General features: G+C 42.5%; 1 protein-coding gene across 3 annotated transcripts in view; it reads left to right on the top strand.

Moving 5' to 3' along the window:
• LOC309691493 (kinesin heavy chain-like) overlaps positions 1-23431 on the top strand; it is a 52317-nt gene that overhangs the window by 416 nt on the left and 28470 nt on the right. For all 3 annotated transcript variants that reach the window (XM_082509173.1, XM_082509172.1, XM_082509171.1), the window contains exons 2-11: positions 9486-9573; positions 9663-9736; positions 9822-9926; positions 10160-10208; positions 10331-10386; positions 20483-20570; positions 20665-20789; positions 20877-20981; positions 21125-21273; positions 21376-21524. In XM_082509173.1, the coding sequence (XP_082365299.1) occupies positions 9486-9573; positions 9663-9736; positions 9822-9926; positions 10160-10208; positions 10331-10386; positions 20483-20570; positions 20665-20789; positions 20877-20981; positions 21125-21273; positions 21376-21524 (988 nt within the window). The remainder of the gene's footprint in view (positions 1-9485; positions 9574-9662; positions 9737-9821; positions 9927-10159; positions 10209-10330; positions 10387-20482; positions 20571-20664; positions 20790-20876; positions 20982-21124; positions 21274-21375; positions 21525-23431) is intronic.

Raw genomic sequence — 23431 nt, 5'->3', positions numbered from 1 at the left:
AACCTGCTGTGTGTAACTGCAGAACCACTGCACGCTGCTCCTCCTTAAATCAATCAGTGCATTGTTTGCATTGATCAATCAGGAGCAGCTGCTTCAAAGCAGGAGAGTCAAACATGTTCACTGCAGTTCTATTTATACAGCGCCAAATCACAGCAACAGTCGCCTCAAGGTAGATCCTACAATAATAACAGTCATATGACCCCCTATGAGCAAGCACTTTGGTGACAGTGGGAAGGAAAAACTCCCTTTTAACAGGAAGAAACCTCCGACAGAACCAGGCTCAGGGAGGGTGAGAGAAGGAAGACAGGATAAAGACATGTTGTGGATGAGAGACAGAGATTAATAACAGATACGATTCAATGCAGAGAGGACTATTAACACATAGGCTTTTTCCCAATTCAGGGTTTGCATCCTTTGGAGGATAAGGCCTTCACTGTAGACCGAGAAGGCCGGAAGTGCGATGCTTGTGAAATAGGATGTCTAGCTTCCATTGCACTGCTCATGTTGCCTAGCAACCATGATAATAACTGCTGGAAACATTTCATCTGGCATTGTTTGACAGAAATGAAGGACAAATTTCTTTTGTTCATCTGTTTGTTTTACATGAGCTCTGTTTGATTTGATAAGTATCTGAGGCTGAAACCACAGGACTGTAAAAACATGATTGTTGGGCTTCATTTCTGTACTGAACAGTTGTTTGACGATTAGCTAATACATAACAATTAGCTAATGTTGTTCATGACACTAAAGTCACTTCACTGGTAATGTAAATGTAATATGGCCAATATTAAAGTTATTATTATATTAATCATTATTAGTTATTACCAGTGTTGGGCAAGTTACTTTGAAAAAGTAATTAATTATAGTTACTAGTTACTTCATCAAAAATGTAACTGAGTTAGTAGCTGAGTTACTTTTCCTAGTAATTAATGACTTTTAGAATCTTGTAACTATTGCATTACTTAAAAAAAAGTTTAACCCTCTGGGGTCCAGGGTATAATTGGCCGTTTTTGACTACTTTTAATTTTACATATACACTTAATTTTAAGTTTTCATTTTGACATACTGTATTAACACAATTGATCAAAAATCAGACAAAAAACATACAATCCGAGTAGAAAAAGTATAAAGTATATAAAAGTATTTGTTACTGTAACAACCACGATGAATCATATTTCATAACTTTAAATGCAAATATAAATTGTCAATTTTAAAATCATACACTATAAAAAGAATAACCCTATTCAAATTTAAAAAAATGATGTCCAATTGTCACATCCAAAATATTTGACTTCATAGAATCCAAATTGAGTCACTTGATATGACCTGATACTTTTATGTTGATATAAACAATATTACTAGACTTGGCTGAAACTTTAAATTTTGCATTGATCCAAATTGATTTTTTTTACATAGAACCATATTTTAATTATTGAACCAAGCTAATATATTGAAATTTAACCAACCTAATGTATTCACATCGAACCAAATTAACATGAACTAATATGTTTGTGTTGAAGCCAGGTAATTGATTTACATATATTCAAACTATATTTTTTACATTTCATTTTATTTCAGTTCAGAAATGCTCTGCATTTCCTATAAAAAACAAGACAGTTGGCCAACCAATTATTTCAAAATTATTTATTGTTCCAAACCATTTTGACTATAATCAATAGAGAGGATTAGTAATATACAGAATTAGTGCTACGGCAGAAATTATTAGAGAAATGTTTGTTTTATAAAACCTGCAACCTTTTGAAAACCAGTATAAAACCTGCAATCTTTTTAGAACTGGTATAAAACCTGCAACCTGTCTAAAACTGGCATAAAACCATTATAAAAACTCTTTTTAAACCAATTTGCAAGTACTCAAAAATGTTTATATGTGCACTGTGCCTGTACAATGTAAAAAAAAAAAATCTACACATGTATCAATGAAATCAACTTAAATCTCCCTTTCAAATGGGTGTTCTTATAATTTTTGAATGTAGAATACCACTGCAGGCCAACCAAGTAAAAAAACCAAGCACACATGCACATGCACATACACATGCACACATGCATGCAAACACACCACTGTGCAGTGTTAAGTTCACAATTAAGTTTGCGAATCTTAGAGGTCATCTTGTTAAAGTCAAGCTCCATCATAATCTTTTGAAGAGCCTCAAAGGTGAACCTGAATCCTCGTGGATATTCCATATTAAGAGCATAACAGAGTCCAAAGACCATTGCCACTCCAGCTGCCACAGAAGGCAACTCATTCAGGACTTCCACACCATCAATGATTATCCCGATGTCTTGAGGCTGATGTAGGAGGCTTGAGTTGTCCCATGGTGGTACTCTGCAGCTCTTCCTCAGCTTCATCTTTCTGGGATATCTTGAGGTAAAATATGGAACAAAATGTACAAGTGAAGAACTGAAGTCTGGCACACCTGATAAATCTTTGACCATAATAAACTACTATTTTGACAGTTGTTTGGTCACAGACTATTAGAACAATTATTTGACTAATCAGATTGTGAATTGCATAATCATTAAATTAAATCAATGGTGGAACATTTTCATAAATGTTCCACAAAGCCCAAGAAAAAAAAGAAAACAATACAGAACCCTAAGATATTAACTTGATGAGTTGATTAATCGTTGCTGTCCTACATTAATCACTGCATTTAATAGCAGAGTTGTCAAATTTACATCAAGAGACTGCATCCCATGTAGAGACAGAACAGATATGGACATACCATGTATTCTTTTATCAAGGTTCAAGGTTCTTTATTTGTCACATGCATAGTTATACAAGTATAACACACAGTGAAATGTAACCTGACACGCTCCTCGACATGTGCAAAAAAATTGGGGGGGGTGTAGAGGAAGAACATTATATATATATATGTGTGTGTGTATATATATATATATATATATATATATAGATATATATAGATATATAGATATATATATAGATATAGATATATAGGCCTGAACCCCCTCAGTGAGATCATTAACAAGACTGGCTACGGATACCGACTACGGAACGGAGCAGTTGTCAGCCACCTCCTGTACATGGATGACATCAAGCTGTATGCCAAGAGTGAACGAGACATCGATTCACTGATCCACACTACCAGGCTATACAGCAATGACATTGGAATGTCGTTCGGACTGGAGAAGTGTAGTCGGATGGTAACAAAGAGAGGGAAGGTAGTCAGAACTGAGGGGATTGAACTACCAGAAGGCAACATTGCAGACATAGAGGACAGTTACAAGTACTTGGGGATCCCGCAGGCGAATGGGAACCATGAAGAGGCCGCTAGAAAAGCTGCAACCACCAAGTACCTGCAGAGGGTCAGGCAAGTCCTGAGGAGTCAGCTGAATGGTAAGAACAAGATCCGGGCCATCAACACGTACGCCCTGCCCGTGATCAGGTACCCTGCTGGGGTAATAGGCTGGCCAAAGGAGGAGATAGAAGCCACTGACATAAAGACAAGAAAGCTCCTTACCATGCATGGAGGGTTTCACCCCAAGTCCAGCACCCTGGTGAGTGTCAGCACCACAGTCCAGGATGAGACAACGAACATCCAAGAATACATTGGGAAGATGGCCCCAACTGACCGAGTGCTCAGTGAATACCTCAGGCAGCAGAAACCCAAGAAAGAGGAGGGAGACGAGGAACCATCATGGAAGGACAGGCCCCTGCACGGTATGTACCACCGGCAGATAGAGGAGGTGGCTGATATCCAGAAATCCTACCAGTGGCTGGACAAAGCTGGACTGAAAGACAGCACAGAGGCACTAATCATGGCAGCACAAGAACAAGCTCTGAGCACAAGATCCATAGAGGCTGGGGTCTATCACACCAGGCAAGACCCCAGGTGCAGGCTGTGTAAAGATGCCCCAGAGACAATCCAGCACATAACAGCAGGGTGCAAGATGCTAGCAGGCAAGGCATACATGGAACGCCATAACCAAGTGGCCGGCATAGTGTACAGGAACATCTGTGCCGAGTATAACCTGGAAGTCCCGAGGTCAAAATGGGAGATGCCCCCAAGGGTGGTGGAGAATGGCCAAGCTAAGATCCTGTGGGACTTCCAGATACAGACGGACAAAATGGTGGTGGCTAACCAACCGGACATAGTGGTGGTAGACAAACAGAAGAAGACGGCCGTAGTGATCGATGTAGCAGTTCCCAATGACAGCAATATCAGGAAGAAGGAACACGAGAAGCTGGAGAAATACCAAGGGCTCAGAGAAGAGCTCGAGAGGATGTGGAGGGTGAAGGTAACGGTGGTCCCCGTGGTAATCAGAGCACTAGGTGCGGTGACTCCCAAGCTAGGCGAGTGGCTCCAGCAGATCCCGGGAACAACATCGGAGATCTCTGTCCAGAAGAGCGCAGTCCTGGGAACAGCTAAGATACTGCGCAGGACCCTCAAGCTCCCAGGCCTCTGGTAGAGGATCCGAGCTTGAAGGATAAACCGCCCGCAGGGGCGTGCTGGGTGTGATATATATATATATTAGTATAGACATTGGGTGAATGTGCAGTAGTAGCAGCAAGCAGGTGAATTCTGTACATTAATATGAATAGACATCTGACAATTCCTCAACACGTTCTCCAAGGTAGATAATGAGAGATTTAAGTATACACTCCATCCTAATGTCAGCATCAGCATCCTGCAGGAACAGTTAAAATTGTTACTTTGCAATATGGAGAGTATGCTGCGTGAGAGGAATTTTTTTTCACTTCTCTATCCTCATGAGGTGACTAATGCCCCTTTTCCACCGACAAATCGGCACGGTGCGCTTGAGAGCAGTTCAGTTTAGCGCGGATGAACTCGCTTGTTGCGGTGGAAACATAAAGCGGATGGATGTAACTGGGAACAGGGGCGAACCCATCTGGCTATGAAAAGTCACGCGCAAAAGTCTTTGTCCGCAACGTCACAGCCCGAAGAACAACAACAATCGCGATATATGTGTGTTTTTGTACTTTGCTCTGTCTGTGGTTCATTTTGATTGGTTTGATTTTTGGTTCTTGTGGAGGAAGTCGCCATGGTCCAAAGTTAATGGAGTATGGTTGCTGGGAGTATTTTTTTAAAGCCTTTTGTGGGAGCGCTTCTATATCACATCACGTGGGCACCACACACACCCGGGCCAATCAGGTGTAAAGGCGGTGGAAAAGCATCCGCAGGGGGCTAAAGTGAACTGAGCCACACCGTGTTCTGTCGGTGGAAAAGCGGCATATGCTTTCTTGTCCCTAAATAAAAGTTTATACGTATATATGTATGTATGTGTATCTGGCGAGTGAGAGTGAAAATGTGTCTCCAAAATAAATTTTGTTGTAGTTGTGCTCTGTACTTGTATAATGACAATAAATCTCTTCATTCATTCAAGAACAAAGCCCACACTTCCTTTCAACATTTTAAAAGGTCACAACCATAATCACTGACGTTACCAAAATAAAACTGTAACAGGATACAAATTCTCATTAGATACAGGGGTTAAAATGCTAACTGTCATGTTAATAGTTAATTATATACACCCTACCTGATCAAGAAACTCTAGGATTATGGCAGTTTTTGCTTTGGTTGTCCCTCCTTTCTTTCTGATTATTTTAAGTAGCTGTGGGGAGTGCTTGTCCAGCTGGACCATGAATCTGGTTAGCAGGGGAACTGCAGTAACCCGCAGAAACTCTGCATTAATCTGTACATGAGTAGACAGTGTACAATACATTTTTTTAAAGACCAACTTCCAACAAGAAAAAGTCAAAACATATATTTCCCATTTCCAAACTATGATAAAAGGCATTAGTACAAAAAAGTTATACGTCTTCCATCTGAAATAGACCTGGCCATCTTTCCAAGAGGTTCTTATTGTCAGGCTTCTTATCCACAACCTCTTTCCTCCTGAATTCGAAGGTCCTGGCCATCAACACACAGATATTTATATGAAGAGAGACAGAGACAAACGTGCGCGCACAAACACAAGCTTGTGTCTAGAAACCGCGAGCTCACCAGAAAAATTCAAACGAAGCGGAGCACGGAGTTATACTATGAATGTTATGAACTATGAACTTATGCTAGCTAGCTGTATCCACCACCGATGCATCGTGGTAACGCTAGGTAGTTAGTATACTGGTAAAAAACGGCTTTTTGCCTAACTTGCATTCCCGACTGTGATGGTCGGTTGCTGGTAACCAGTTCTAACGTCGCGCCGGATAGCTAGCTAGCTTGTAGCTAGCAGCTACAATCATGCAAAAATTGGGGGTGGCTGTCGACCCAGCTTAAATGGGGTTATTTTCTGCAATTTTGGCAATACAAATTATAAAAGCTTTTGTAACACACTTGGCTTTACTTACGTTTATTTTCAGATGAAATTAATCAAAGATGTGACACGATGTTTCCAGCGGCCATGCAGAATAAAAATGGGTCCCGGTCTATTTCTGGTTGGCGTGTTCAAGTGCAAATCACTTTGACTCAAATTAAAGATATTATCTGTTCAACATGAAAAGAAATATATGTTTTGAGAGAAATCAAAAACTTTGCGTTGTGTCCTTTGTACAGATATTTAGTTTCATCCAAATCAAAAGTGGTATTTTAAAATGCAAAAAGAAAGAGTTTCACAATCAAATCAATGATTTTATTCTGTTTTGAATGGCACTTATTAGATTGAATGAATGACTGCATGTTAGACTTTTTTCAGTGTATGCACAAGTTTTCCAAACAAAGTTATTTGCATCCATTTACCTTTTACCTTTTTTAAATAACCATTTCAAACTGTTTACAGAACAATCAGCTGTTCTTCAGTAAGATGCCACACAAATTATTTGTGCCACTCCAAAAAAATAATTTCTGTCCACTATAAAGGAGAACATCACAGCCTGATACCTGCAGGTCTGACAGCAGCAGGTGTATCAGTCCTGTTTCTACCTGGAGACAGCAGTCGCCTCATTGTTCTGACACACAACACAAAACTATCCACAACACTACACACTAACTACACAAGACAACACACTAACTACACACTCAGACACAAACTTAACAACGTAGTGTATACTGTACAGTGTAGTGACGAATGCCCAGACCTCTACATTGGAGAGACCAAACAGCTACTTCATAAACGCATGGCACAACATAGAAGAGCCACCTCCACGGGACAAGACTCAGCTGTCCATCTGCATCTAAAGGTCAAAGGTCACTCTTTCCAGGATGCCAATGTTCACATTTTGGACAGAGAGGACAGATGGTTTGAAAGAGGAGTGAAAGAAGCTTCTATGTCCACTGTGAGCAACCATCTTTGAACAGAGGGCGGGGCTTATCACACCAACTGTCTGCCATCTATAATCCAATTTTGAGATCCTTCCCAGATGCCTGAACGCCCACTCACATCCTGGGCCTCTTGACCTTAGTGAGTCACATGATAGGGTGGGGCTAGGTCTTAGAACTGAAGAAGCTTCTCAGCTGAAACCTCTTCATCAAACTTAAAGAAGTCCAGCTGATTTTCTTGTCTTTTCAAGCTCCTGACGCACTGACCAACTTTTAGATTGAAATTAAATTATTCAGCAGCAGCCTGACAGAAAGTGCAGACACAGGCTGTTTACTGATGGAGCACCAACATCTGTCAAAGCTCTGAACCTTTAAAATGTTGTTTGACATCAATGACATCATTCAATCTCTAATGTGTTGACATCTGAAGAAGAAATGTAATCAGATTACCATCTGGCTGTCCACAGCTGCAAAGATGGAGACCAGATATTTTACTGTACTGATAATCAATCACACATTGATGTACTGAGGACTGATTAACTGTGATTCAGATAAATTCTCTCCCCTCTGAGCTCTGACAGAGACTTAAGTTAACCTGTCTGTTATCATGATAACTGAGACTGAATGACTCCTCTCAACCTGAAAAAGACTCAACCTGTGAAACCTGTTCCTGAAACGTTTTCAGTGAGAGGATTAAACATGTGACTGTAAACATTCCCAAATGCCCAGTGTTGTATGGTCCTGTTTTTCTCTTGTTCATAACTAAACGTGAAGCACTTTGTTGCTTTCAAATGTAGAAATAAAACCGATCATTGAAAAATCCTCAGAGACAGCTGCACTCTCTGAATTCTCTTGTTTGTTTGTTTTAGACTGAACTTTATTTAAACTAACGAGACAACAGTGAAAGGTTTGTGGTGATTTAACGAGCCCTCATTAAACTCAGACTGAACGTCTTGTTTTTGTTCTCATTACCTCCCCTGAGCCTCTGACCCTTGACCCTACTCTTTATATAAAGGTAAATCTGTTGTAGTGGTAATTCCTCCTGTTTGGCAATAACAAGATCCATTTTTTGTTTCTTCCTGCTGCTTCTCCTGCTCTGGTAAAAAAAAAAACACCCATAGGCCCACCCCAGTGCATGCTGGTCCTATACCAGTCTCTTTATTTATAGAAACAAAATGGCCCTACAGCTCTTACTGACTAATTGAACAAGGTAACATCAAACAAACAAAACATTGAAACAAATATTAACCTACAAATAAACTTGTAAATAAACCCCAAAATATAAGTAAACTAACAACAAACATTAACAACAAATTTCAAAAATAATAAAAATAAAGAACAAATAGCTCCAACATCTGTTATTGTCTCGGTATTGTCTGTTTGTTTTTCTGAAGGAGAAACTGAGACAGTCATGTGACCATCAGGAGTCCCATTAAACTATAAATTCTATCAAACTTTATTTAAAATCACAGTGGAGACACTTTGTAAAAAAATAATAATTAGATTTATGTTCAGCTTTCAAGGGAGCCAAGGCCGCATTACATAAAGAAGGTCAAAGTTCAAAGATCTGAACATTAACTGATGGACGTTGAAGATCTCAGAGGGGAGCACTCACACAGAGGAGGCAGCAGAGCTGAAGGTCTGCTGTGGGGCTGGAGATGGTCTGACAGGTGCCATCTCCAGCCACCTCGTGCTGACGAGGAAAGCATGGAGGGGTTTGTAGATGTGGGACGGTCAGTGGAGGTGCCTGTGTGGACTGACCAATCAGGACAGCTCAGCAGGAGTCCAACCAGGAGGTGATCAGGGAAGCTCACTGTGACCTCAACGACCAGCGGACGGTTGGTGGTTTTGATCCCTGGTTGCTCCAGTCGCCATGCCAAATACCCTTTGGTGACATACTTACCCCGAGCTGCTCTGTGAGACCTCCATCAGAGTGTGAATGTTGTATAAATGCAGATACATAAGAAGCACTCTCTTTTTACTCCTAGTTTTGTTTGTTAAAACAGAAATCTAACAGTCCTCACTGACTTACATTGATAATCTTGGCTTCGATGTGTTAAGATGTTACTGAGAGACTGAAACATCACACCATAACACTCAGTGTCAGTGAGCAGGGTGTTTTTTATATGACCTCTTCATAGCAGGAGGAGACTGTCTGCTGACAGCATAAATCTTTTTTTTTTTCAAACAGAGGCTTTTAGTTTTTACAGTGTGTTTCCTGTGTTTCAGGGGAAGCCATATGTGTTCGACCGAGTCTTCCCCCCAACCACTGAACAGGTTCAGGTGTACGACACCTGTGCCAAGCAGATCGTCAGAGGTCAGTGCAACATATTCCATTAAAGAAGGAAAGTGACTGAGAGGAAGTGACGGCTGTAAACGGCGTTTGTTTCTTTGTTTGTGCCTCAGATGTGTTGGGAGGATATAACGGCACCATCTTTGCTTATGGTCAGACCTCCTCAGGAAAGACTCACACAATGGAGGTTGGTCTGTTGTTTTGTAGTTTATTTTCAGGTCTTTGTTTTGGTGTTATTTGAATGATTAATTAAATGATTCGTCATGTTTCAGGGGACCCTTCATGACCCTCATCAGATGGGCATCATCCCTCGTATTTCCAGAGACATCTTTGACCACATCTACTCCATGGATGAGAACCTGGAGTTCCACATCAAGGTGATTCTGCTTGTGAAACAAATATTTTTATGTTGTTTTTGTGTTTCTGTTGTCAGATCTTAGGAAAATCTAACTGTAAAAAATGATTCTTCATCTTAATTCAAAGAAATATCATCATTTGATCAGTGTAGCATCATTTAATCTCCAAAGTGTTTTTATTCTGAATCACAGTTTTTCTTTTTAGAAGACTGAACATGTTTAACGTAACATAAACACTGGCTGTGTATCTGCAGGTGTCTTATTTTGAAATCTATCTGGATAAAATCAGAGACCTGCTGGATGGTGAGACCAACCCTGAACCTTTACTATGCTCATATAGAGTTGAATAGAATAGTAGAGTAGAAATAGAGTGTAAGTACAATCAAGCTAATGCTAACTGCTATGATGATGCTTTCATGTTTCAGTGTCAAAGACCAACCTGGCTGTTCATGAAGATAAGAACAGAGTTCCCTTTGTGAAGGTAAATAAATCGTGTTAGCTGCGTTTCGACTGCAGGAACAAAAGTCAGCAGAAACTGTCTCCAGATGTTTGTTTCCACAGCTGTGGGGATCCACTGGACTCACCTGGTAGCCTAAATAGTGACTGGATATAACTGCAGAGGCCTGAACTATTTTGGGTTAGAAGGTGGTTCATTCTTACTGGGGTAAATCGACACAGTAACTTATGCTGTGAATTTAACTCGCTCTGGAGCCCGTTTAGATCCAGATTAGACGTCAGCAGGTATGAAGCACCGCCCACTGACCAATCAGTTCTCCAGAATACAGCGTCACAGTTCCTGGATGATCCGTCAGAGGTTTGTGTGCAAACAGTAGGAGCGTCTAAAGTTTTCTACTTCCATGCAAAGACATATTAAATCATAAATATTAAATAACAAATAATAATATAGATGTTTAGACACAGTGTTATTAATTTATAAGCGTAATTATATGATTATAAAACAGGACACCTGCACTCTACCTGCTGAGCTCAGATCAAATATGGACATAGACTCATGTCTGAATCGTTAAACGGCAGCTGAGAGAATAGGCAAGGCAAGTTTATTTATATGGCACAATTCAACAGCAAGGTGATTCAAAGTGCTTTACAGAGACATTAAAAAACAGAAACAACTAAAAAGCATGATTTAAAAAGAAAAAGAAAAAAAGGAACGGTAGATAAAATCAGTAGTTAAAATGTAAGTTTTGAAATTTAAGCTTAAAAGTAAAACTTTTAAGGATTTGGTGCTTTATTCAAATGCAGCTGAGAACAGGTGAGTCTTCAACCTGGATTTAAATAAACTGAGTTTTTCCGCTGATCTGAGGCTTTCTGGGAGTTTGTTCCAGATATAAGGAGCATAAAAGATGAATGCAGCTTCTCTGTGTCTGGTTCTGACTCTGGGAACTGATAAAAGACCGGATCCAGATGACCTGAGGGATCTGGAAGGTTCATACTGGGTCAGGAGGTCACTGATGTACTTTAAAGTCTATCCTCTGACGGACAGGCAGCCAGTGTAAAGACCTCAGAGCTGGACTGATGTGGTCCACTTTTTTGGTCTTAGTGAGGACTCGAGCAGCAGAGTTCTGAATGAGCTGCAGTCCTAATGTGTTTTTCTAATTTTAGCTCTGCATCCATCACTACACCCAAATTTCTCGCCTGGTTGGTGGTTTTTAGGTGTATAGATTGAAGTTCTCTGGTGACCTGTAATCATTTTTCTTTGGCACCAAAGACTATTACCTCAGTTTTGTTTTTGTTTAGCTGGAGAAAATTGTGGCACAACCAGTCATTAATGTCCTCAATGCATTTACCAAGAGCCTGTACAGGGCCTTGGTCTCCTGGTGACATTGTGATATATACTTGTGTGTCATCTGCATAGCTGTGGTAGTTTATTTTGTTGTTCTTTATAATCTGTGCCAGTGGGAGCATGTAAATGTTAAACAGAAGGGGTCCCAAGATGGAACCTTGGGGAACTCCACATGTGATACTTGTCTGCTCAGATGTGAAGTTACCTATTGATACAAAGTATTTCCTGTTTTCTAAGTATGTTTTGAACCAGTTTAGTACAGTTCCTGAAAGACCTGCCCAGTTCTCCAGTTGTTTGAGTAATATGTTGTGGTCAACTGTATCAAATGCTGCACTGAGATCCAGTAAAACTAAGACTGACATTTTTCCACTGTCTGTATTCAGACATATGTCATTAAACACTTTGGTCAGAGCGGTTTCAGTGCTGTGATTCTGACTAAAACCTGACTGGAAGGCATCATAGCAGTTATTCTGTTTAAGAAGTAATTGAGATGTTGTGTGTGGCCTCTGTTACATGCTGAGTCAGCCAAAGTTGCCCAGAGTGTTACTCAGGTCTTTAGTCCCTTTGTCCTGAGGGTTGTCCACATGGATGTTAAAATCCCCAACAATAATTACACAGTCGAAATCAACACAGATCACAGACAGCAGTTCACTGAGATCATTAAAAAGTCTGTGCAGTATTTGGGAGGCCTGTAAACATTAAGAAACACAACTTTGGATGGGGCCTTCAGCTGTAAAGCCACATATTCAAAAGACTGAAAACTTCCAGGAGATAGCTGCTTACATTGAAATGATTCATTAAATAAGACAGCAACCCCTCCTCTCCTGCTCACCCTGGCCTCACTGATAAAACTGTAGTTAGGAGGGGTCGTCTCGATGAGAACAGCTCCACTGTTACTTTGGTCCAACCAAGTTTCAGTTAAAAACATAAAATCACGGCTGTGCTCAGTGATTAAATCATTAATTAAAAATGTTTTCCCAGCTAAAGATCTAACGTTTAATAAAGCCAACTTAAGTGTTTTAGAGGTATTATTTGCCCCCTCGTGTTTGGGAGCAGTCTGTGGCACACAAGCTATGTTTACTATGTTTAAAGATCTTTTAGAGTGCAGCTCTCGGTGTTTTGACCAGGCCACATGTCTCCTGTCACCTAAAAGTACAGAAATTTTAAAACCTTCTAGTAAACAGGGTCCCAGCTTCTCCTGGGAAAAGTCACCACTGCCATAATCTTCGCAGCCCGGACCCTCCACACATCAGACTGCGGAGACAGAGCATGAAGGTGGTAAGAAGGAACTGGGGGGGGGGGGGCAATGTAACTTCGATTGCTCTGTTGGGGGCGGGGCTCGATGGCGAACCTTTGGCTGTTCTGGTTGGGGGTTTGTGGGGACAAAAAGGGATTGGGCCGGGGGGTAGATCTGATCCCAGCATTGACCCGCTCCATCATCTCCTCAGTGAATTTCAGGTGTGGGGAGGAGGGAGAAAGGGAGGGGGAGGAGGGTGATGACCTGTCAGGGGTTTGGGGGACTGGGGAAGGTCGTGGTCCCTGGTCCTGGTCGTTGGTGTTGTTGAGAGAGTTGGAGGCAAATAGGGACCCCTCTTCTTGCCTCAGACGTCTCTCCTTTCTGAGGCTCTTCCCGGGTGGGGGCAGATGGAGCTCCTCCTCAAGGTTTCTGCTGGGCTTTGTCTGTTCTTGCAGTACTGTTTGTTCCTCTTTATGAGATAACTCCTCATTTATCTCAGCCTTGGCACCAAGCACAGATGGATGACGTATGGAATAAAACAAGTTGGAGGTGAACAGTTTCACCCCTGACTTGTTAAAATTAAATCCATTTGCTTTAAACAAATGCCTGTGTTCCCCAAAAATATTAAAATTGTTGATAAAATGCACTGAGTGGTCAGTACTAGTGATGGGATTTCTGGCTCTTTTTAGAGAACCGGCTCTTTCGGCTCGGCTCACTAAAAAGAGCTGGCTCTTTCAGCTCGAATCCGGCTTTTTGGGTTGTTTTGTTGCTTTAATTAATTTATTATTAACAATAATATAAAATTATGCACAAAAGGAATTACTAATGTAAAAAAAAAGTGGTTTTATTTATATATGTTTATTAGGGGTGCAACGATATTCGTATCGATATTGAACCGTTCGATACAGTGCTTTCGGTTCGGTACGCATATGTATCGAACAATACAAAATTTGTAATTTATTTTATCAACTTTCCTTCTGACGATGCTGTCTGTGTTGAGCGCTCAGTGAATCTGCCTTCGACTGCTCCGCCTAGGGTCGACAGTGCAGCCTAGGCGGAGTAGTCGAACGCAGATTCACTGAGCGCTCAACACAGACAGCATCGTCAGAAGGAAGAGCGCAGGGCAAGCTAGCGAGACAGAAGTTAAGCTCTCCTTACAACATGAACCTCCCCCACCCTCATTCAGATCTGGCGTTTGGAATTATTTTGGTTTTCATGTGACGTATGACCCTGAAGGTAAGCGAGTCATGGACTAAAGTAAAACAGTATGTTGGATGTGCCATGCAATGCTCAATTACATGGGTGGGAACTAGTGTGTTAGCGCAGTTAGCTCGTTAACGTGTTGGCCGTCTAGCCCCATGCACGGGGCGATCGGCGGTAGCTCGTTAACGGAGATTTGCCGTGTTGTGGCGTTAAGGTCATTTCAACGAGATTAACCTGAAAGCACTAGTGGGAACACAACGAATATGACTGCACATTTACGCCGACATCATCCTAGTGCAAAGACAAGTGGAAGCAGAAAAAAACAAGCAAGCATGCTACTAACTTTAGCCGAGTCATTTAGACAGCTGTTTAATATGCTGCTGAGAATATAGCCCAGAAGAAGCGGATAGTATAGCTTTTATTTTGGAAAGAGACATTTCTCTGTAATAAACTCTCTTTTCCAAAGATGAGTGATTCCTCAATCAGATACAGGGCTCGCAATATCGCTAGCCCAATGTCCCGGGGCTAGCGATTTTTTCAGTCGGGCTACCAAAATCTATCTCTGCCCTGCCCGTCGGGCTTTTGTAGGAAGGAAAAATATATGTCAATGCTTTTGCATTCTTTGTAGCTGGGTAATTATGTCATTGGCATCGGTGAGCCACTGTCAATATGTGACATATTGAAATCGCGTTTGAATTTGCGCTTGTTTTTTTGCTTTCACTTTGCAATCGTGCGAACTGTGTATAGAGAGCGACAGCACTGATCTGTGAGTGATGATAATTTGTGCACCAATTCCTCTGACATCGTCTTATTAATTGTTAGCTTACTATGCAAACATGACAAGTGAAATCTCCCGCAGCAAGCTTAAACATGTGAGAGGTTGATCGCGCAGAGAATCGCTGAGCTTATATGAGTGCGTGTGTAAAAGCAGCAGGATTTATATTTGACTACAATGACCTGGATGACTGAGAACCTTCACAGACAGATATATATTTTAGTTCTGCTGAGCCAAATAAGATAGGTCAGGGTGAAGAAGTGACAGCCAAAGAAAAGCTTACCACAAAACGGAGAAGTTATGACAAATCAGCCTATAAGGCAAAAAGAAAGTGCAGCTTTATGGTTTCATGGACAAAAGAATTTCTGTGGCTGCAATATGACAAGCTAAATAACCAGGGCTGCACATAAGTGGTCCGCAGATCCGTATTCGCTGTCAAAATAAAAAACACGCACAAGGGTTAGGGTTAAATTTAAAAACTGTACTTTTGAGTTAAAATATATATTTATAATTTTAATAAATGACAAATTAAAAAGGCATGAACATTTTTTTGTATCGAAAAAATATCGAACCGTGACACCAAAGTATCGAACCGAACCGTGAATTTTGTGTATCGTTGCAGTCGGGCTGCAGCGAAGTGAGGTCGGCTGCCGTGCTGGATGCTCTGCCCTAACTTCTCCACTTTTTGCAGTTTTTCGTCACTTTTTGCTATATCTGCGATAATCTTGCATGGGCATCATGCAAAACACACAAATCCGCTACAGTAGAGACACTTTGGTTTCTATTGGTCTGCAATACACGAACATTTCACCATGTTTAACTCCGGACCCAACCTGGCCAAAGGAGATCCTGAGAGAGAACAAAGGACGCGACCCTAAGCGACGGCCTCGAGGTAAAAGAGCCGGCATCAGGAACAGGCTACGGGCTCGCGCACACCGCGCACCCATGCCCAGTATCCTGCTAGCCAATGTTCAATCCATCGAGAACAAGCTTGATGACCTCAGAGCCAGAATCAAGTTCCAGAGAGACATTCGGGACTGCAACCTCCTCTGCTTCACCGAGACTTGGCTGAACCCAGCGATACCAGACCACGCCGTGCAGCCGACGGGGTTCTTTTCGGTTTACCGCATGGACAGGACAATGGAGTCGGGGAAGAAAAGAGGTGGTGGAGTATGTTTGATGGTGAACAACAGATGGTGCGACAGCACAAACATCTCCCCACTCACACGCTCTTGCTCGCCCAATCTGGAGCTTTTGATCGTTAAGTGTCGCCCTTTCTATCTCCCTCGGGAATTCACTGCAGTCATTGCCTGCACTGTTTACATTCCGCCTCACGCGGACTCGGACACTGCCTTATGTGAGCTACATGAGGCTCTCACACATCAACAAACACTTCACCAAGATGCCGCACTCATTGTTATGGGAGATTTTAACAGAGTGAATCTCAAACGGACATTTCACAACCTTCACCAGCACATCAACTGCCCCACCCGGGGCACAAGGACATTAGACCACTGCTACACCCCGTTCAAGAACTGTTACAAGGCTCAGCCCCTGCCGGCATTTGGAAAATCGGACCATTCCGCCATCTTCCTCATGCCTGCTTACAAACAAAGGCTAAAGCAGCAACCACCAATCAGGAGGGAGGTCGCTCGCTGGACGGACCAATCGGTGGTCGCGCTGCAGGACGCACTGGATGACGCAGACTGGGACATGTTTCGGCGCAGCTCTGATGACATCAACATGTTTACGGAAGCGGTTGTGGGATTTATCGGGAAACTAGCGGACGACACAGCAGAAAGAACTATCATCCGAACGTTTCCCAACCAGAAGCCGTGGGTGGATAAAAACATCCGCGACGCTCTGAGATCACGCACCGCTGCCTACAATGAAGGGCTTGTCTCCGGTAATATGGACCTATACAAGGCTGCGTCCTACAACGTGCGCAGCGCGGTCCGAAAGGCAAAGCGGAGCTACGGGGAAAAACTAGAGTCACAGCTACGACAGTGCGACTCTAGGAGCCTGTGGAAAGGACTGCGGAGTATAACGGACTATAAACGACCAGCTTCTTCAATGATGAATGCAGATGCTTCACTGGCTGATGAGCTGAACACGTTTTATGCTCGCTTCGACGCCGCAGCAATTAAAACAACAAACGGCTGCGCGCGCTCGGAGTGCACCAGTGAAGAAAATGCATTCGTCATCACAGAGCATGCCGTGAGGAACACCTTCAGGAGGGTGAACACCAGGAAGGCAGCAGGACCAGATGCAATCCCTGGCCGGGTCCTTAGAGCCTGCGCTGACCAGCTAGCACCGGTGTTCACGGAGATCTTCAACCTCTCCCTGGCCCAAGCTGTGGTTCCCACGTGCTTCAAACAGTCCATTATTGTCCCTGTTCCAAAGAAACAACAGCCCGCTTGCCACAATGACTACCGTCCAGTAGCACTGACTTCAATTGTGATGAAGTGTTTTGAAAGACTGATGACACTTCTTCACTTCCTGCCACCATCGACTCACTTCAGTTTGCTTACCGGACTAATCGTTCCACAGACGATGCCATATCTCACCTGCTCCACACATCCCTGAGTCACCTGGACACTGGCAGAGGGAATTATGTTAGGCTGCTGTTCGTGGACTACAGTTCAGCATTCAACACAATAATTCCCTCTAAGCTTTTCACCAAGTTGACGGATCTAGGACTCAGCTCATCACTGTGTCAGTGGATCCTCAACTTCCTCACAGACAGACCCCAATCAGTGAGGGTGGGAAAACAAGTCTCCCCCTCCATCTCACTCAGCACTGGAGTGCATCAGGGCTGTGTTTTAAGCCCCCTGCTGTACTCACTGTACACTTATGACTGTGTAGCCACATCCGACACCACCTCCATTGTCAAGTTTGCTGACGACACTGCTGTTGTGGGCCTGATCTCCGACAACATCGAGACGGCCTACCTGGAGGAGATTAGGAACCTGGAGACCTGGTGCCAGGAGAATAACCTCCTCCTAAACATCAGCAAGACTAAGGAGCTGATCGTGGACTTCACTACAAAGCAAGCGAGGAATTACAAACCCCTCATCATCAGTGGCACGCCAGTGGAGAGAGTGGACAGTTTCCGATACCTGGGTGTCCACATCACTCAGGACCTGTCATGGTCCTGCCACATCAACACCCTGGTTAAGAAAGCCCGTCAGCGTCTCTTCTTCCTCAGAAGACTTAGAGACTTCCATCTGCCACTGAAGGTGCTCAAGAACTTCTACTCCTGCACCATCGAGAGCGTCCTGACGGCAAACATCTGCACCTGGTTTGGGAACAGCACCAAGCAGGACAGACGAGATCTGCAAAGGGTGGTGCGCTCGGCAGAACGCATCATTCAATCAGAGCTCCCTGACCTGCTGTCCATCTACACCAAGCGGTGCAAGTCCAAAGCTAGGAAGATTATGATGGACCTCTCCCATCCCAACAATGGACTCTTCTCACTGTTGAGGTCTGGGAAGCGCTTCCGCTCCCTTAAGGCCAAAACAGAGAGAATGAGGAGGAGCTTCTTCCCCCAGGCTATTCGGGGCCTGAACCAGGTGTAGGACTGGACTCTCCCAAACACGTCACTATAAGACTGGACTCTCACACACGTCACCACACGCACCACCACACATTTCCTATAATCCTATAATTCCTATAATTTATAATCCTTATCTTTATAATCTCTTCTGCTATTTGCACATTCTTTACTGTAAATTCCTAAGTTAATTTGTAAATTTCTGTAGTAAACTGTAAATTGTAAATATTGTAAAACTTTTCTTCTGTCATTTAATGTGCATTGTACAGCTACAAGCATTTCACCCCCAATGTCATACTGTGTATGGTTATGTGTGTGTGACAAATAAAATTTGAATTTGAAAAAATTTGAATTTGAAACTGCACAAATTGACAGAAACACTGAAGCAGCTCCACATTTTATTCTTATTGGACATGTATGTCCTATTTGTCAGGTGACAGGAGAACCATCACAAAGCTCAGAGAGTAATAGTGACACAAGATCACAGGTGAAACTGGATGATGACCTGGTGGTTCATGACTGTATTTGAAGCACATGTGTGACTGCATGTATGTGGAGTGTCTCACTGTTATTTATCAGGTGACAGAGGCAGCTCTGCCATGTTGTAGCTTGGACAGAGGTGAAGAGGCGAGGTCACTGGTGACTGACTGATGATTTTCTGCTATAGATTAACTAGTATTTATTATCATGACAATTGTTAGGCTGCTGATGTAAATTGACTCATTAGTGTATATTTGACAAAGAATCTGAATTGACATGTCTCACTTTTTATATGGAATATGGCTGAAGTAAACTAAAGTCTAAAATACTTAGTCATTTGTTTAATAGTAATTTAACATTATATAATTCACATATAAAACTATGAATTGTAATTTTTAAAAAGCATGTAGAATAGCATATGTAGGCAAGTATATTTCTCCTTTCTTTTAATCAAAGCAAAGACAAAAAGGAAAAAAATAAGAAACAGGGTTCGGTGGTTGAATCATCCGTCCCCACCAATTCCAAAACCAAATCTACGCCCTTGGTCCTCCCCCTTCCAGGAGACGTGATTTATGTCTTGGTTTTGCACCAAGACAGTTCAAGGGGGGATTATTGCTTGAGGATTTATTATAATGCACAGAGTCTACTTTCTTGGTCATGTTATCTGTGCTCCTTAGCTGTGTACTAGTTTGCTCATCGCCATTGTTTTGAATCAAAGGCAAGGTTGTTTCATTTCCACACAGTCCATTTACCTCCACGTTTACTTCTAAGCGATGAATTTTTGTCTCCAGTACTGCAATCTTCTGCAGGAGGCTGTGGTAGTCATTTGTGGAGAGGGGAGGCATTTGTTGCTAGTTAGCCTAGCGGTTAGCACCTTTCCAGGCTATTGAGGCTGTTAGGTGCCCAGACGCTGTAATCAGGCTTCAGCTGTGTGTAGGCCACAAACATACAGAGCGCTGAAGATAAGGTAACTATAAAAATTTTGCTGTTTCTGTTAAGAACACTTTAGTCCTAATGATCTATAAATGACCAAAAGCTATTGCAGGTAAGCTCATGCGGGAAAAAAAGGGAAAAAAAACAGCATAAAAATCAATAAAAGAAGCAAAGCATTTAAAGAGCAAAGAGAGGAAGCATCCACACTCACAAAAAGGGGAGGTACAACCTTTGTGAGGAGCAGGTCATGTTTTCTGGATCTGGTTGTCACAGAAAACTCTGTTTTATTCTGGTGATTTTGAAAATGTTTAATTGTCATTATGCTTGATTCTGATCTGCTGATGAGTCACCGCTGGAAACGCAACACAACCGACCACATTCATTCAAGTTTCCACGTCTCCTTTATGGAGCTGTGGAACAGTAAGCTTTAATATTAAATTGATATATTATATTCGTTCAGTTTATGGAGAATTTTGTTTGTCTGCTGAGTCTCACAGGTGTGCTGTGGGTGCACGCCGCCTCCAAACAGCCATATTTACCGCATGTCTGCAGCGTCCTGCTGCTGATACTCTACTGATGTGTGTTTCATTGTCAGGGCTGCACGGAGCGCTTTGTTTCCAGTCCCGAGGAGGTGATGGACGTTATCGATGAAGGAAAAGCAAACAGACACGTCGCTGTGACCAGTAAGTCTTCACCTGTACGTGTGATACTTCCGCCCCGACCATCGTGTGTTTGTTCTCGGATCAGTTTACTGAATGGGGTTTCTTCTTCATGCAGACATGAACGAGCACAGCTCTCGCAGTCACAGCATTTTTCTGATCAACATCAAACAGGAGAACGTGGAGACGGAGATGAAGCTATCAGGGAAACTTTACCTGGTGGACCTGGCAGGCAGCGAGAAGGTCACACTACTCCATCACACTCAGTGAGCACCTGTTCTCTGTAAATTTCTGCTTGCTGACACCTGGATTGTGCTTTCTGCCATCCAGGTGAGTAAAACAGGAGCAGAGGGTGCCGTTTTGGATGAGGCTAAAAACATCAACAAGTCTCTGTCTGCTCTGGGGAACGTCATCGCTGCCCTGAGTGAAGGAACGGTGAGTCTTCATGTCTCCGATCTTCAGGTCTCTGACATGTATGCCTGAAATATTCTGGATTTAACTTGATTTGTTTGACAGAAACGTCACAGCTCACCTGATTTTCAGGTGAAGTGATTGTCACGTGTCTCGTGTGTCTCTAGAAAACCCACGTTCCATACAGAGACAGTAAGATGACCCGGATCCTTCAGGACTCTCTGGGTGGAAACTGTCGAACTACCATCATCATCTGCTGCTCGCCGTCTGTTTACAACGAGGCTGAAACAAAGTCCACGCTCATGTTTGGACAGAGGTACGGCAAGTCACCTGATCAGAGGAAAAAGCAGAGTACTGTGGTTGAAGTACGTCCTCCACAGATCTGAGTGTTTCTTCATTCCGCGTCCTGTTGTTTCAGAGCTAAAACCATAAAGAACACAGTGTCTGTGAACCTGGAGCTGACCGCCGAGGAGTGGAAGAAGAAGTATGAGAAGGAGAAAGAGAAGAACAGGAGTCTGAACATCATGATCCAGAAACTGGAGAATGAGCTGAAACGCTGGAGGAAAGGTGAAAAAAGATGTTACTTCAGGTTTTCACCTGGAGACGGCATTTATACTTCAATCTGCCTGCACACTCCAGACAGCTCAAAACCCACGATTGATATTGCTCTCTCTCACCGCTGGCACTCCCACAACTTTTTACTCAGAGCTACCGAATACCCATGTTGTCAAATAATCTGATTGGTTGATGTGGTGCATTTTTCACCAACAGCAAAGGGGGCATCATGTTTGTTTGTTTTTCAGTTTTCTTCCTGCACTAAATGTGACTATCCAGGAAACAGCTGTAAATGATGTATGTGCTTTAAAGTCCACAGTTTCCACAAAGGTGGAGTGAGACTGCATCTTGCTGCTACGTCATCTTAAATCTGTCACGTGTTTTGGAAGGCAGGTCATTTGGTGGTGGCACGAACGCATTCTGCACTTTAATTTTTTTCACATTTGGTTCTGGTACCAAAAGAGTTCGGTTAGAGAAAGATCATGATTTTTGCTGGACTCAACCCTCTGACATCAAACTACTCCTATCAGCAAGTCTCCCCACGTGACAGCCTCTGGTCATATATTCTGGCAGCTTTTCCTAAATGAGCTTTAATGATAAAAAAAACACTCATCCTTTAACATTTACCAGCTTTGTTCCAAAAGAAAGTTTAAAAGCTTTTTCTTCCTCCTGGAAGGTAAACGTCTGCCTCCATCTTTGTGTTACTTTAGTCTGTAAAGGTTTCACTTCAGGACTCTGAAGTAGGACAGAGCAATGTGGCCAAAAATATTTATCATGATATACATTTGAAAATTTGTGATAACGATATAACTGACGCGAGAAAAAATACTTTACAACTCCACAACTTTATTAGTGCAAACAATTATGCAAATTCCTCGCTGACAGTCTAACCAAAAGGCATTTCCAGTGGAAACTGGCCGACATAACCTCAGCATAACCATTTATAATATCCACAAAACTTAAAAAGAGGTTATACACACACAATACGGTAACATTATGTTGAAGCACAGTACATATTACACCTGTGGCTCCTGACTACGATGCCATAATGCTCCGACAATCCATCAAGCGGTGCGGCTTTGTAGCTTAGCAAAGTCATATTAAAACATTTTTGACAGATTTCTGAGCGCCGTGCACATAAAATCGGTTCGAGGTCAGTAAGCACAACCAGAATTCATACATAAGGCGCACTGTAGATTTTTTGAGAAAATTAAAGGATTTTAAGTGTGACTTATTTTCCGAAAAACACGGTAATAACGACGGCCCGCTAGCATGCTCTAACAAAAACTGTGCTTTGTTGTGTGTCTGACGGACAAAAGCTAAACCAGTTCCACACCACTGAAGTTGCAGCATTTTTACAAACCAGTTGTGGTTCATCTGATCAACGATCCGCTTTCGCCCTTCTCATTCTCTGCCATGCTTTTTCTGCCATGTGCTCATGAAAACAAAGGCACTGCGCATGCATGTATCACCATATTCTATTGCGATATTTCATTTTCTTATCATTGCCTAACATTATACCGGTATTACCATGAACGGCATGATATGGCCCAGCCCTATTTTGAAGGTTTCCGTTTCAAGGTTTCCGTGTCACGCTTTGATCAGTTCTCTTTAAACTCGTTTTAGAGAAGGCAGTGACAGTACCAGGGAGCGTTTTACATGCAGCTATTCACCTGTCCACTAGAGGCTGCTATACTGTACACGTGGTATTAGTTTGTTTAGGAAAGCTGTCACTGTGAACCGTTTATGATGGAGAGTCTCTTAATATTTTGTCAGAGTGGAGCTGTTTGTGTCTGAGCCTTCATTTTGCGTCTGATTGAATTCCTGTTTAGTTTCTGTTGGCAGCTCACTGATAAGACTCTCAGCTGCAGCTCCGTCTCTTGTGATGTGAGCATGTGGCCAATGTTTTATTCATGGAT

This window comes from Aulonocara stuartgranti (assembly GCF_965226115.1).
Source record: "Aulonocara stuartgranti genome assembly, chromosome: 16".
Classification (NCBI taxonomy): Eukaryota; Metazoa; Chordata; class Actinopteri; order Cichliformes; family Cichlidae; genus Aulonocara; species Aulonocara stuartgranti.
The sequence above is the reverse complement of the archived record's forward strand: the minus strand, read 5'-3'. Positions and strand labels throughout refer to the sequence as shown.